This window comes from Podarcis raffonei, chromosome Z, assembly GCF_027172205.1.
Source record: "Podarcis raffonei isolate rPodRaf1 chromosome Z, rPodRaf1.pri, whole genome shotgun sequence".
Lineage (NCBI taxonomy): Eukaryota > Metazoa > Chordata > Lepidosauria > Squamata > Lacertidae > Podarcis > Podarcis raffonei.
In genome coordinates, this window is record NC_070621.1 from 24,694,215 (window position 1) to 24,709,613 (window position 15,399).

General features: G+C 43.8%; 1 protein-coding gene across 2 annotated transcripts in view; it reads right to left on the reverse strand.

Moving 5' to 3' along the window:
- Nucleotides 1-2,847: 2,847 nt before the first annotated feature.
- LAS1L (LAS1 like ribosome biogenesis factor) overlaps nucleotides 2,848-15,399 on the reverse strand; it is a 50,026-nt gene continuing 37,474 nt past the window's right edge. For both annotated transcript variants that reach the window (XM_053374140.1, XM_053374139.1), the window contains exons 13-14: nucleotides 14,552-14,696; nucleotides 2,848-3,034 (exon numbers count right to left, since the gene is read on the reverse strand). In XM_053374140.1, coding sequence (XP_053230115.1) covers nucleotides 2,944-3,034; nucleotides 14,552-14,696 — 236 coding nt within the window. In that variant the 3' untranslated portion in view covers nucleotides 2,848-2,943. The remainder of the gene's footprint in view (nucleotides 3,035-14,551; nucleotides 14,697-15,399) is intronic.

Here is a 15,399-nt window from a genome sequence, read left to right on the forward strand (position 1 = left end):
AGGGTTCACTACAGAGAAGTCATTAGTGCCAAGTTAGTCACTTGGATAAATAATCTGTGAAGTGTTGCTATATTTTGATCTGCCAAATAATAGCTTACAAGCATCACACGTACAGGACTTCTGAATGTTTTTGTGTTCAGCATTACAAAAAATGTTAGAAATCTTGCCAGAAATTGTAGTAAATCAACCACTGCTGATGAGTCACCATGTTAGCGTAACTTTAATAGGAGCTTTACAGAGTCCACTGAAATAAGTGGATATTCAGCAACAGAAATAAGTGGATATTCAGCAATCACCAAGTTTGTGACTTTGAGGATCTTTTAATTTTCTGTGACAGGGCTGCAATGTATATGCGCATGTGCACACTAGTACAAATGTCACTGTCATTTCATGCTCAAAGAATGCAAGCACCCATTTATTTATGAAACAGCTTAATAGTCGCTTCCAGCTTGCTTGGATTTTGACCTTTAATTTTCTGGTGAGTGGTGTGGGCAGCAAATATTTCTGTTTAAATGCATCTCAAAGGTGGTTATGGTGGGGGCGGAAGGGATCCTTGTTTTCTCCACTCCACCCCATTAGCAGGTTTTGTGTAGATGTTTTGTATCTAGGCATTTATATTAATGTATTCAATAAACTGAGTCACTTGGTCAGTACCTCTCAAGTCTCTTGTGCATTTCTTTTTGTGGCCAATACCCGCCAGTCTAAATCTTGCAAATTTGAAGTTGTATTGAAGCCTTAAGCCATAGGTCTTAAACCAGTGGTTCAGGACCCACGTGCCAATCTCTCAGCTAGGCCTGGAGGATGCAACCTTTTATTCTCTTTCCTTTTGTGAGATTTTCCTCCCCATTTTGTCCCAGCCCAGCCTTGCCTCCCCACCCACTGCTGGAAACATGCTGCCTGGCCTTGGAAGAGGATTTTCATCCTATTTTAGCAGCCTTGTCTCCCCACCCACTGCTGGAAACATGCTGCCTGGCCTTGGAAGAGGATTTTCATCTGATTTCAGCTGCCTCACTGATCTTCACAAGACAGTGGGTTGTGGCAGGAGGCCTATAAACCATAGAAATGAGGAGCTTTAATTACTGCTGGTGGGGTAATCAGTGAGTGAATCCAGTAGCATCCAATTCTAGAGCAAGCCTTGTACGTGGTTTATTCACTAATAAAGGCTGCTACTCCACTGTACATTTGATTTGGAATAGAGGGGTTGGGCAAGAAGAAAAGGTGGGAATCCCAGTTGAATTGAATGGGTTCATTCATGCATTAAGTCTACTGAGAGTCCAGTCCCCTTGAATGTTTTATATCTCCCTGTCTCTCATCCATCCAAGTTTGGATCGGATTTCTATTGCTTTGCTGTATGGGTTAAATTCTCTGAAGAAATATAATTTGGGAATAAGAATTCATGGGTTCACTAGGGTAGGGCTTATCTTTTTCCTTCTTCCCCAGGTAAATGTATGCTGATAGGATTGTGAGCAATTTCACAGCCTGATCCTTTGGGATAGTTTACCCAGGTTTAACCTTCATGTGCTTCCTCCTCGAGAGGTCCAGAGGGTGGCAACATAACGGGCCTCCTCTGCAATGGCTCCTTGTCTGTGGAATGCTCTCCCCAGGGAAATTCGCCTGGTGCCTCCATTATAGACCTTTAGGCGCCAGGCAAAAATGTTCCTTTTATTGGGGGGTGTTATTAGGTGGTTTTTATTTTGATTATACATATTGTGGTTTTTATGTTGAGCTTTTCTGTGCCCGCCCTGAGACCTCCGGGTATGGTGTGGTATATAAATTCAATAAATAATAATAAAAAATAATAACCATGGGTGGGGCTTAGGATTGCCATGCGTTTCCTCAATAACACCAGAGGGTTATTGCAGTTTTTCACCCAAATCTGAAATGGCAATCCTAATCCAATTTACTTGGGAGCACACTCCGCTGAATAAGTAGGACTTTCTTCTGAGTTGGCATGGGTAGGGATGCACTGGAGTGCTTGCTTACAGAATGATTAGTCTCAGTCAGTCTCAGTCAGTTTTATTGCACATAGCCAAAGGCTGCCGCAATGTACACAGAATTATTTGACAATTAAAAGAAAATCTACTGAATTGATAAAAAAAGACTTAAAACATTTATATTATTAAAACATTACGTACTCTAAACAAAGCTATAAAAGTACCCCAATGTACAAATAAAAACATTAAACAATAAAATTCATAAGCTTCCCATATATGCTTATTCAGAAGCAAGGTCCATTCATTTAAATGGAGCTGGCTCCAAATTAAGTGGGTTTAGAATAGCAGCAAACAATTGCAGACTATGTTAGGTTCTGAGGGTACTAAAGCTACTACAAATTTTTCCCTCTTCCATTTGAGTTCAGGAAAGTTGACACAAGAAGAGGACAGATGGACAGGTGATTGTGAGAGAGGTGAGATTGTGAGATGCTGATGTGAAAGTGGGTCCCATGTTCCTGTTGGGGAGTCAGAGGTGGGTCTGGGGTCTGGACTGATTGAGGACCATTGCTTTAAGTGAACTTAGTAAATGCTGCAACCAAGCACTGTTCATATCTCTCAACTGCATATCAAACTTCATGCTCAAAAAGAAACATTAACAGGCAAAAAAAAGAGGACTGAATAGTATTTTTATTAGAATGCCAAACATGCTTATAAAGAGTGAGGGGCTCTGCTATGCACATAGTCAGTGCTATTTTTCTAGAAGTGGCGCTCACCTGAGAGGTGCAGCAACAGTTCTGGCTGGAAAAAAGCCTTGCACATAGCAGTAAATGTACACATCATTTATACACCACCTACTTGATCTCAATGGGTAGGAAGTTCTAAAGTGTAGGTGCCACCACACTAGATGATTGAGTTCTTACAAATGTGGAATGTGTATATATGTGACACTTGCAGTACTGCCAATTCCGCACACTATATTCTTCTGCACCACCAGCAGATCATCCACTTGTTAGAATAGTTGAAGGTCATTTTTGATCTTATGGAGATCGCTCTGGGTCCATAATAATCCCTCAGCAGCAGAGCCACCCCATTCTGAAGAGCTGTAGGAGAAGGGGAGAAAACAGCTTTAAAAAATTTTATAAGCAAAAGGAACACAAACACCGTACTTTTTTGTGTATAAGACAAGGTTTTTTATTGTAAAATAAGGTTTAAAAACTGGGGGCGTCTTATACACGGGTAGTGGGTACAAATCCCATCATCCCTAGCTAGCAGGACCATTGGTCAGGGGTGAGTTGGGGACCCAAGCTTGAGAAACACTGGACTAATCTATTGAACTCAACTTAAGATATACTAGTGAAGAGTGTTTCACAACTATAATCACCTTTGCCCTATCCCAGGAATAATGGTTACTTCTGAATGTAAATTCCACATTGCACACACAGAAAACTGCCCAACAGCTGTTTTGTTCTCTGGAGGAAAGAAGGAATTCCCCTAACAAAATGCAAATACAACCAGCAAGGGACCTGCCAGTGCCAGAGCAGAAACTGATATTTTAACAGAACCATCCTTGGTTAAAAAGTAAATATAGCAGAAGGTGCTTCCAGACAATTCGTTTATTCAGCGTTCATGCAGATCTGTTTGGCTATATTAAGAACATTTATTTTGGATTGTTTTCAAGGGAGCTAGATGATTCTGTAACAGAAAAAACTGTTATCCCACACATTCCAGAGCATTTCCCCATCACCTTCCTTACTGCACGAAGTCAGATCTTGTTTGTGTTTGCTGCATAAGACTTCCAAATCAACTATAATTTTGCAAGCTGAATTCATCAAGGTGTGATTTAATCCCTCCTGGACACAGTGACAGCCTGGGAACACCCTGTGTTCAGCAGGATTTGCCTTCCCTGCTTCTTTACCATCAAATTCGCATGTGCAAACCACAATGAAAAGTCCAGCTACAGCTCCTAAAATTAATTGGCCACTGTGAGGTAAGGTTGGGGTATGCACCTAAATATTGGGGTATCTCAGGTGTTCCACACCCAAGATGCTTAGAGCTGGTGAACCTGCTTAAGGCTATAGCCTTAAGACACATGCCTGCTTCATGCCTGCTGTGGTTTCTAATATCTAACCCCATCAGGCCACATGTGTGTTTTCAGCAACTAGGAACAAGAAAAGGTTGAAAAGCACCTACAAATTTCCCTAAAGCCAGATATAGTAAAGAATTCCCCTAATGCTAGAGTCAAGAGCCAATCTCATGTTCAAGCTTCTGCATAGATAAATGAAAGCCTTGGAGAAAAGGTGGAATAAACAGGCTTGCCCATGTCTCAACATGGCTTGCCAAGTAACGCAAATGATTTACCGTATTTTTCGCTCCATAGGGCGCACCTAGTTTTCAGAGGGGGAAATCAAGGGGGGAAATATGATTCCCCCCCCCCCAGCTCTGGGAGCAGCGGACAGGCTGCGCGCAGCCTGTGCGCTTCTCCCAGACCTTCTCCCTGCTTTTGCGGGAGGTGGGGGAATTCCCCCACCTCCCACAGGAGCCGCGTGCTGCTCCTACGGGCTTTTCGACCAGGAGGGAGAAGGGACTGATGCAGCCAGTCAGTCCCTTGTCCCTCCTCGGGGAAAAGCCCCCAAGAGCGGCGCGCTTTTTAAAGGGTGTGTGGCTCCTGCGGGCTTTTCTACGCGTTGGGGGAATTCCCCCATCTTCTGCAAAAGCCCACAGGAGCCACACACCCTTTAAGGAGCGCGGCTCCTGCAGGCTTTTCGACCAGGAGGGAGAAGGGACTGACACGGCCAGTCAGTCCCTTCTCCCTCCTCAGGGAAAAGCCTCAAAGACCAGGTGCTTTCCCCCACCGCCAGCCTCAAAGACCAGGTTGGGGAGCAGCGCGAAGGAGGCGCACCGCCTTCCCGCTGCCCCCCAAGCTTGTGGGGCTGGCGATGGGGGGAAGCGCTGCTTCCCCCCCCCCCAGCCTCAAAGACCAGACTCTCCAGGCTTCAGCAAAAGCAACGTGAAGCCTCCAGAGCGCGGAGGGAGCGCTCCCTCTGCGCTTCGGAGGCTTCACGTTGCTATCGCTGAAGCCAAGGAGCTTGCATTCACTCCATAGGACGCACACACATTTCCCCTTAATTTTTGGAGGGGAAAAAGTGTGTCCTATAGAGCGAAAAATATGGTAAAAGATCTGCAGTGGGGCTGGTCTACATATGCAGCAGAGTAAGCCACTAGAATGCTGAGGTGGTAGAGTGGACCGTACCGCTTCAGACAGCTGATAAGGGACCTGCAGTTAAACAAAAATCAAAACCAAGCATGCTAGGAAGTTGCTCCCTATTGTGCTAGCATTAGGGTAGCATTAAAAATTGTGAAGCTTGAAGTGTACAGTCCGTTCTCCCACACCTGAGAACTCTACCACCTCACTCTGTCTTATGCATAGATCAGGCTGTGGTGCAAAACTGAGGAGTGAACACTACAAGCAGAATCATGGTAGAAACAGAGGACAGGCTGCATCTCCAATATAAGGTGAAACAAGGTTCAGTTGGAAATAGCATACTGAGGCACAGGATGGCAGAATAAAATGCTTGTTACAGCTGGAATGTTTCCACCTCATCACTTTCAGGGATGGGACTGGACATTTTAGTTGAGGGCTGTAGTTCAGTGGCAGCACATCTGCTTTGCATGCAAAGCATCCCAGGTTCAATTCCTGGTATCTCCAGATAAGCTACGAATGTACCGTGTCTGAAACTCTGGAGAGCCATGATTAGCAGCCTGACTTGGTATAAAGATAGTTTCCTATGTTGTAAAATGCAGAGAACTAATAATGCTAGACAGCAGATAAAGATGGATAGGCTCTGCACAAAGCAAACTATCTCAACCCCACAGGAGAGACCTCCATCTATGACAGAAAGGAAATGCTGCTGCCTAAGTGCTAGAATGAAGGCTGCTTCCTGCTGCAAGGCCCACTTCCACCTGGCCCACGGGGGTGAGGCCCACACTCACTTGAACAGCTAAGAGGCTCCTGCGAGGCGGAGGGACATTGCTGGAACAACTCTTGGGTTGGGGCAACTGGCTAAAATGTTTTGAACAGTTCTACTTTTGGTTCCTCTGTTTCATTTTTGTCGGGTTGGTGTTGGTTAAATGTTTAGTTGGAGTTGGTGGTTACTTTAATTTGGGTATAACTGCAAACTGTTTATTATTGTTGTTATTGGTTTGTCGTTTGTATAGGAGATTTTGTTTTTAATGTTTGATGTTTTGTTTTTTTATATACCCAGCCAGATGGGTGGGATATAAATTTTAAATTATTTATTAATTATTATTATTATTATTATTATTATTAATATTATTATTAGCCTCAGTGAGCATTGCCACTGAGGTAGTCACTTGCAGTCCAGCGTCACTGACTACACTTGTCATAAACTGGTCATCATGCTCTTTGAAATTAAAGCACAAAGATTTTTGCCCCTTTCTAGGGCCCGTGTGCCCCTTAAATCTGCTCTAGGGTTTTTCCCAACACTGTGGAGACTGAGGGATGTCCCCTTGCAGAAATCCTTGCACAGACACGTTAGTTAGACAGCATCTGGGGCTTCTGCGACATCTCTTTGAGCAAGTTATAGCCCAGGTAAAGCAAGGCGCTTTGTGGAAGTGAGGTTTCTGCCCATCCTCCAAGTTGCAGGCATCAACAGCTCCCTTCCACAGTGATTTATTTCAGAAATCAGCTGCTTCCTGTACATCATTTGAGCCCTTCCTTTTTTGCCCGCAAAAGCAGTTGGGGGAAGACAGAGGGGGTAAACCCATCCTCCCCACCACACAGGGAGGTGCAAAGTCTGTGAGAAAAAGAAACAGAGGACCCAAGGTCCTTAAATTTCCCACTCAGCCCACAGGGGCTTAGTTCTTAAAAGAGACCTCATAACCAGAGTAACCTCTTTCCTTTCCCTTCCTCAAATAGACACATGCGACCACAAAATTCACACCTCATTGCTAAAGCAAGACCTCATGCTTCTCTTTTGCACTCTCACAACAGCAGCAGCAGAAGCCTCAAACAGTGACGTAAATCAAACCTCAAGGTGGGGGAAAGAAAAGCAGAAAGAGAGAGCATCACATACCCTAAGAGGGAATGGTGTTTTGAAATGGACTCAAGATAAAAACAAAGAACTCTCGTTAGTCAGTCTATGTTTAGAAACTGAATGGTGGAGGGGATTTCTGCTACTTATGCAACTGAGGGATGACTGGAAGACAACAGAGAAGAATCTGTAGGTATGAAGAAAAAGGTCAGTGCTATTAACAAACGCATTTATGCTGGTTATGTCCAAACTGAAGCAGACTCACTACTGCTCTTATAATATCCCTGCAAAGCAGGTCACTATTATTATCTTCATGTTGCTGATTAGGATGAAGGGACGGGGTGCTTTCATGGCAAAGGTGAAGTTCAAACCAGATATTCTGCCACTCTTAGCTCCATTTCTTGTCCACTGTACTTAAGCCAACTCTGTGGTTATTAAAGCAGTTGTGGCAACTACCACAGAAGTGAATGCTTGGGTGTTGAGTATGCAGTCTGGTTTGAGATGTTCTGAGGCAGGGCCTTCTCAGGAGTGGTTCCCTGTTTGTGGAATCCCCTTCCTGGTGAGGTGCACCTGTCTACCTTGTTATTAATGGTCAGGAGGGATTTTAAAACATTTGTTTTTAACAAACCTCCCTTACCTGGCATTGGGTGGCTGAAAGAGATTGTTCCCAGCAATCTTCAAATGATTAGCCATCATTTAAATATGTAACTGTTTTGATACGTTCTTAACCTTTTAAAAGGTTCTGAGTTTAATTTTTAATTCTATTGTTTTACTACTTCAATACTTGCAGCACTGGATGCCTTCTAGTAGAAGGATGGGATGAAAATTTAATTAAGAACCAAAGGCCCATCTAGTCCAGCAATCTGTTCTCAACTATAGCTACTCAATATGCCTCAAAAGGAAGCAGAAAAGCAGGACTGGACCACAAGAACACTACTTCCAGGTAAATGAAATGTTTAAGAAAGATGCAAAGGAAAAGGGGTACGCAGAAAAAGACTCTAGGTTTCAAATGGATATAATTAATAGTGATAATAAGATTTTGTCAAAAATGTACAAGATATTGTTGGAATGGTGTACGAAGGACGAAGAAGTTAAATCAGTAATGATACACTGGGCTAGAGATTTTGGATATAATATCCAATTTGAAGATTGGGAGAAACTATGGAAGGAAAATTTAAAATTCACTGCATGCATGGGATTGAAGGAAAATGTGATGAAAATGTTCTATAGATGGTATATTACACCTGTTAAGTTAGCCAAAATGTACAAAACGGACAATAAGTGTTGGAAATGCAAAGAAAGGGAAGGAACATTTTATCACATGTGGTGGGAATGTAAGAAAGTTAAGAACTTCTGGGAAGGGATATATAATGAATTAAAAAAAATGTTAAAATATACTTTTGTCAAGAAACCAGAAGCTTTTCTTTTAGGAATCACAGGAAAAGAGATAAGAAGGAAAGACTGTAAGCTATTCCAGTATGCAGTTGTGGCAGCAAGAATTTTATTAGCCCAGAAGTGGAAACAGGAAGAAACACCGACAATTCAAGAGTGGAGAATGAAACTAATAGACTATGCGGAGCTAGATAAACTGACTGGAAAAATAAGATATCTTAAAAATCAAAAGTTCATCGAACATTGGGGGAAGTTTGTAGATTATCTGAAAAATCTATGTGATCCACAAACAACGCTAGTGGGGTTTCAAGAAGCACTGTAAAGGTTAAGATGTATTGTTTGGGAAATTATATATTGGTAAAGGTGAAAGTTAAAAGGCAATGCAAAAAAGGAAATGCGTTATAGTTAGGAGTATATATGGATGATTACCAGAAAAATCGAAGGAAGTCTCAAAAGTATAATTTGTGAAAATTTGGCTAAAAATGTATGATTTTTGTTGTAAATTAATAAAAAGTATATTGGGAAAAAAAAAGAACACCCGTTATCAGTCATTAATGATTATACCGTATTTTTCGCCCTATAGGGCGCACCTAGTTTTTTTTTGGGGGGGAATAAAGAACACCCCCCCCCGCAGGCGCGGGGCTGGGGCGGGGGAAGCTTGAGCTTCCCCTGACCCCAGCCCCCAGAACAGGTTGCTATCTGCAAGCCTGGGGAGCCCGGCGGGAGTTCCCGCCGGGCTCCCCAGGCTTGCAGATATCTGCCCGAAGCCCAGGGTGCGCTCCTCAGCATGCCCCAGGCTTCGGGATGCAGGCTGCTATCCGCAAGCCTAGGGAGCCTGGCAGGAACTCCCGCCGGTCTCCCCAGGCTTGCAGATATCTGCCCGAAGCCCGGGGTGCGCTCCTCAGCACGCCCCAGGCTTCGGGATGCAGGCTGCTATCCGCAAGCCTGGGGAGCCCGGCGGGAGTTCCCGCGGGCTTCCAAGGCTTGCGGATAGCTTCCTGAAGCCTGGAGAGCGAGAGGGGTCGGTGCGCACTGACCCCTCTCGCTCTCCAGACTTCAGCGAAAGCCTGCATCCGCCCCATAGGACGCACACACATTTCCCCTTCATTTTTGGAGGGGGAAAAGTGCAACAAATACGGTAATTTGCCTGCTTCCCGATCATACATCCCCAGAGGGAAAGGTAAAGATAAATGACCCCTGGATAGGCAAGTCCAGTCAAAGGCGACTATAGGGTGCAGCACTCATCTTGCTTTCAGTCCGAGGGAGCCAGCATTTGTCCACAGACAGCTTTCTGGGTCATGTGGCCAGCATGACTAAACTCCTTCTGGCGCAACATTACACCGTGATGAGTGCCAGAGTGTACGGAAACACCATTTACCTTCCTGCCGCAGTGGTACCTATTTATATTTTGAACTGCTAGGTTGACAGAAGCTGGGACAGAGCAACAGGAGCTCAGCCTCTTGCGTGGATTCGAACTGCCAACTTTCTGATCGGCAAGCCCAAGAGGCTCAGTGGTTTAGGCCACAGCACTACCCACATCCCCAGAACAGCAAGGGGGAGGTTCAACAGCAAGACAGCATAAATAAAATAAAATAAATGTACACACTGAAATGCCCCAGGGCTATCTGCTCCTCCATCCTTGCTGCTGGCAAAAGAATCTACTTGGAAGGGTGAGAGAGGCAAACTGCCCTCTTCAACAATTGTTCCCGCTCACCATTCTTGACAAAGGAGCAGAATCTTCATGTTCCTTCAGATGCATCTAGTCTTGCATGAATATTGCACTAAAAATGAAGCAGAACTGGGGCACGCAACCATTTCTGATCATCTAGAAAAGCTCAATTTGGATGTCAACTATTTTCTGTACATCTCTGCCTTCAGTTGTGTGTCAAACAATTCTGCCCTCACCACACACCGACAGGAAGAAATCAACACCACAGCAGGATCAGAGTTAGAACAGTTAAGCAAGTGGGACAGGAGTGGCTATAAATGGCTACAATTGGAGCAGCTGCTGTGGCAACTGACATTATTGCTCTGGTGACAAAATGATGGAAGTTCACAGCACTGGCTCAAATGGACAATTAGGAGCCACCCTGTTGGAAGCATCCAACTTTGGGGTAAAAAACTAACCATAAATAGAAGGCCTGCTGCAGAGACCTAAAATAGATGCCGGCCAATCTAGTGTTCAGATTAGTGTTCAATCTAGTGTTCAGACCTCTGGAACAATTTTTGTAGCAAAGACTCTATTGTAACATACGCTATTCCCCAATCCTATCTGAGGTCTTTAGGGCAAGAAAAATATTTGTAACTTGGGCTGTTACCAGATTGCAGAAGTCTGAACCACACAAGTTTTTTTTATCAATTTGCTTAATAAATAGGAGTGAATATGGATAGAAACAAATATTCAAATGCTGCTTATTTATGGTCTACCAACCACAGATAAAATAAAAAGTTACAGAATGTGAAGCATTTAAGATGGCTAAAAGCAGAAAAAGCTATCATAGATTGCCACATTTATGAATTTTGCAACTTGCTCCATCATTCAAAAAGTTCAAGCCGTCCATGAAAGTGGTCAAGAGAAATTCTGAAGGGCATTCAATGAAGGACTGTGTAATGTGGCATATCTGTTTCTATGTACTCTTGTAAAAATGCTTTAAAAAAAGAACAGGTAAAACAAAATATACGTCTTTGTTGTTGAAAGTGCACAATCTATTACTTATTACTGTTACTTACTACTTTGTAATAAAGTAAAGGTAAAGGGACCCCTGACCATTAGGTCCAGTCATGGCCGAATCTGGGGTTGCGGCGCTCATCTTGCTTTAAATATATACCCCCTAAAAGCTTTGAGGATAAAGCATTCATCTGAGCCAAGGAAAAATGTTTTCTGTATTTAGGAACAGATAGAAACTTTAAATAAGGCATTCCATTCCTAGAATTAAGACATGGTTAACCCAGCAATTGGGTTAAGGCCTCTGGGCTCCTGAAGGTCAATATCATTTCATATGACAAATATTTATTGACTATATAAATTGTTCAGACTGTTGCGGTAATCCACCCAGCACTCATGAGAAAATGTGGTGTGATCTCAGAGTAATCAAACGAAACTTTAACATGTGGCATAATATTATAATAATAATTTTGTCAGAACTAGCTATTTGTTGTTTACTGTTGTAACAATTGTCTTCTCAAAATTTATCTTCTGTACCATGAAAATAAATAAAATCATTATTTAAAAAAATATGATTCTATGTAACAATATACTTGGCTTGCTCACCGTTCATGGGTCAGCTTAGCCAAGTACCATCTTCATCTACCTGGTGCCCTTTTGACACTTTGGACTATGACTCCTGCCAGCTCCAACCTCGCACATGTGTGCTGGCTGGAATTGATAGATGTAGTCCAAAACATATGGGGGACACCAGATTGGTTAAGGCTGGGCAGTTCCTTCACATGAAGGAAAAGAGTGCCTTTAAAGAAAAGTGGAAAACATGTAGGCCCCAATTCAAGTAATGCTGGCTAAGCCCAGTACAAGGGCTTCTGCTAGCATAATGGTGCTTTCTCTCCACTCCTTGCCTGTATTTGCTCTGGAGGGTTGGCGAGACCCCCTCAACAGTGCACAGGGAGAAAGTAGGGAATCATTCTGTCTGGCAGAACTGCTAGCATAGACAGAATGATCAGATGAGTGTGGCACTGAATTGCTCTCATACTGTTTTTGTATGTTGCATACAGGGGTTGCCGCAGATACAGTCAACTGTGAGGGAGGAGGGAGGAATAAATGCTACTGGATGACAGGGAGAAGGCAGAATTGCTCAACACCTACTTTGCCTCTGTCTTCACCCAAAAGGAAAGCAATGCCCAACCTGATGATAACAGAATAAACAATGCAAGTAGGGAGCTGAAGCCCAAGATAGGAAACAGGTCGTAAAGGAACATCTAGCTACGTTAAATGAATTCAAATCTCCAGGGCCTGGTCAGCTGCACCCAAGGGTACTAACGGAGCTCATGGATGTAATCTCAGAGCCTCTGCCTATATTTGAGAATCCTTGGAGAATAGGTGAGGTCCTTGTAGACTGGAAGTGGAGAGATGTTGTCCCTCTCTTCAAAATGGGGAAAAAGAAGAAGACCCAGGTATCTACTAACCAGGAAAGGGTCTAGAACAAATAATTAAATGGTCAGCTATCAGAACTAATACCCAGCATGGGTTTCTCAAAAACAAGTCATGCCAAACACATCTCATTTCTTTTTTCAATAAGTGGTCAATAAGTTACAAGCTTGGTAGATCAGGTGAATGCTGTGGACATAGTGTATCTTGATTTCAGTAATGCTTTTGACAAAGTCTCCCACGGTACTCTTGCAGAGAAGCTGATAAAATGTGGGCTAGGTGAGATAACTCTTAGGTTGATTTGTAATTGGTTGGCTGTCTGAACCAAAGAGTGCTGTCCTGGGCCCGTTGCTGTAATAGTACCAGTCTATTCTGCCTTGGTCAGACCCCATTGGGAGTACTGGGTCCAGTTCTGGGTGCCACAATTTAAGAAGGATAGTGACAAACTGGAATGTGTGCAGAGGAAGGCATCCAAGATGAACAAGGGTCTGGAAACCAAGCTGTATGAAGAATGGTTGAGGGAGTTGGGTATGTTTAGCCAGGAAAAGAGGAGACTGAGAGCAGCCATGATAGCCATCTTCAAATATCTCAAGGGCTTTTGGGTGGTAAGAGCTGTTTGACAATGGAATAGAATGGTCTCTCTTGGCAAGTGGTGGACTCTCCTTCATCGGAGGTTTTTAAGCAGAAGCTGGATAGCCAATGGCTTTAAGTTACAAGAAAGGAGATTCTGACAAAACATCAGGAAGAACTTTTTAAGGTTGGATGGCCATCTGTCCTGGATGCTTTATTCCTGCATTGCAGGAAATTGGATCAGATGATCCTCAGGGTCCCTTCCAACTCTACAATTCTAAAATTCTACAACATCTGCTAAGGTGTCACTTGCAGTTTTTAGCAAAACTAGACTGCAGACAGGCTTTGATCTTCAGCTTCAGTTTAACTGCTGTAAAACACCCAAAGTCCAAGGTGGTGCATAAACAATGCTACAAATTTTCACTCAGCATTGCATCCACAATTAGCCCTTGCTTTCCTCCTACTTCCTTTGGAGCTAGAGAGGTGGCCAAAGATCTTCCCTGTAGTCGCAGTGTGATTCCTGTCTCTTCCCCAGCTCCAATGTTGGGAGAAAGGCTGGTGGAGGCTTTTTTTGTCACTTTTGCTAAAGTGCTTTGAAAAAGGATGGGCAGAAGCTAGATTTGAATCTACAGTAGATCTCTGGGTAGTTTATCAAACTTCTGTCCCACCCTTTGCATCAGTCTCCAGTTGGTGGATCTCAAAACTCTAGCAAAAAACAAAAGTTGACCTCATAAGTCAACCCTCATCTAGAAAGCCTCAATCACACAGAGCCAAACAAGCAACCTCCCAACACACATTTTCAGCACCAAACTTAACATAAAAAGAGACCTGCTAGATCAGGCCAAAGGCCTATATAATCCAGCATCCTGTATTCATAATGGCCAACCAGATGCCAAGCAGGACCTGAGTACCACTCTCCCCTCCTGCAGTTTTCAGCTGCTGGTATGTAGTTTATTTTTAAAAAATTTGAGGGGACTGGAGGAAGGTTGGGTTATTAAAACATCTGTTAAAATGGACAAATATGCGTAACATCCCTGAGTCTATCTTCACAGGCCAAGGACAAATAACATATGATGCTGTTTTATTCCTGGAAAGTTAAGCAAGCTGGGGAAGCTGTCTGGGTGACAGACATTCAAGGAAACACGTGGAAGCTACTCTAAGCTACTCGGAGTAAAGAGCAGTTCCTAAGGAATGAACCAAGTGAAAGGGAAAAGTAATGTTCAAAACCCAGCTTAGAGAGACATAAAGAACAAAACATGACACATTGTCAATTCACAGCCTGTGCCATTCCCATGGATTTTATTACATTTTCTCTGATCCTCCCCAATATAGCATCCACAGCGCACCCCCCCCACACCTTCTGATGTCTTAACAATCCCCCTGTGAGGTATGTTAAGGTAAGAGAAAGACTGGCCTGTGCGTTTCATGGTGGAGACAAGATCGAGCCTTTCATCTCTTTTATTTAGCATTGCAAGGGCCCATCCAGGCCTCAGTATGTTACTCACGTGGCATTGGGGGTGCTATTCCTGCCTCCATCCATCAGCTGGTCGTGTGTCAACATCACGAAGTAGTTCTCCACCAGCAGGTTGTCAGGGTCATCTGATTGGTCAGGCAATTTCCCCAAGGGATAATTTCCCCACTTCACCCAATCTGTGAGAGAAGACACAGATAATTCAGCACGATCAAATGCCTTTCACCTGGGGTTAGTCTGTTCATACGGACTATGAACAAAATGTGGTACAATATTATTGTAACCACAGATCCTAGGACTTGCCGATCAGAAGGTCGGTGGTTTGAATCCCTGCAACAGGGTGAGCCCCCGTTGCTCGGTCCCTGCTCCTGCCAACCTAGCAGTTCGAAAGCACGTCAAAGTGCAAGTAGATAAATAGGTACCGCTCCGGCGGGAAGGTAAACGGTGTTTCCATGCACTGCTCTGCTTTGCCAGAAGCGGCTTAGTCATGCTGGCCGCATGACCCGGAAGCTGTACACTGGCTTCCTCGGCCAATAAAGCGAGATGAGCGCCGCAACCCCAGAGTCGGTCACGACTGGACCTATTGGTCAGGGGTCCCTTTACCTTTACACAGGGGTTCGGTTTCAAGGGTTCTGAATATACACAAAAAGCATGTATACCCAAACCCCTGGAACAGCTCAGGACTGCAATACCTCAAGGACTGCCTCTTCCCATATGATCATCTTCTCAGGGCCTTCTTTGTGTGCCTCCTCTTCAAGGTCCAGAGGGTGGCAACACGAGAACAGGCCTTCTCTGCAGCGCCTGTCTATGGAATGCTCTCTTTAGGGTAGTTCATTAAACACCTTTGGGCACCAGGCAAAGACGTTCCTTTTTAACCAGGCC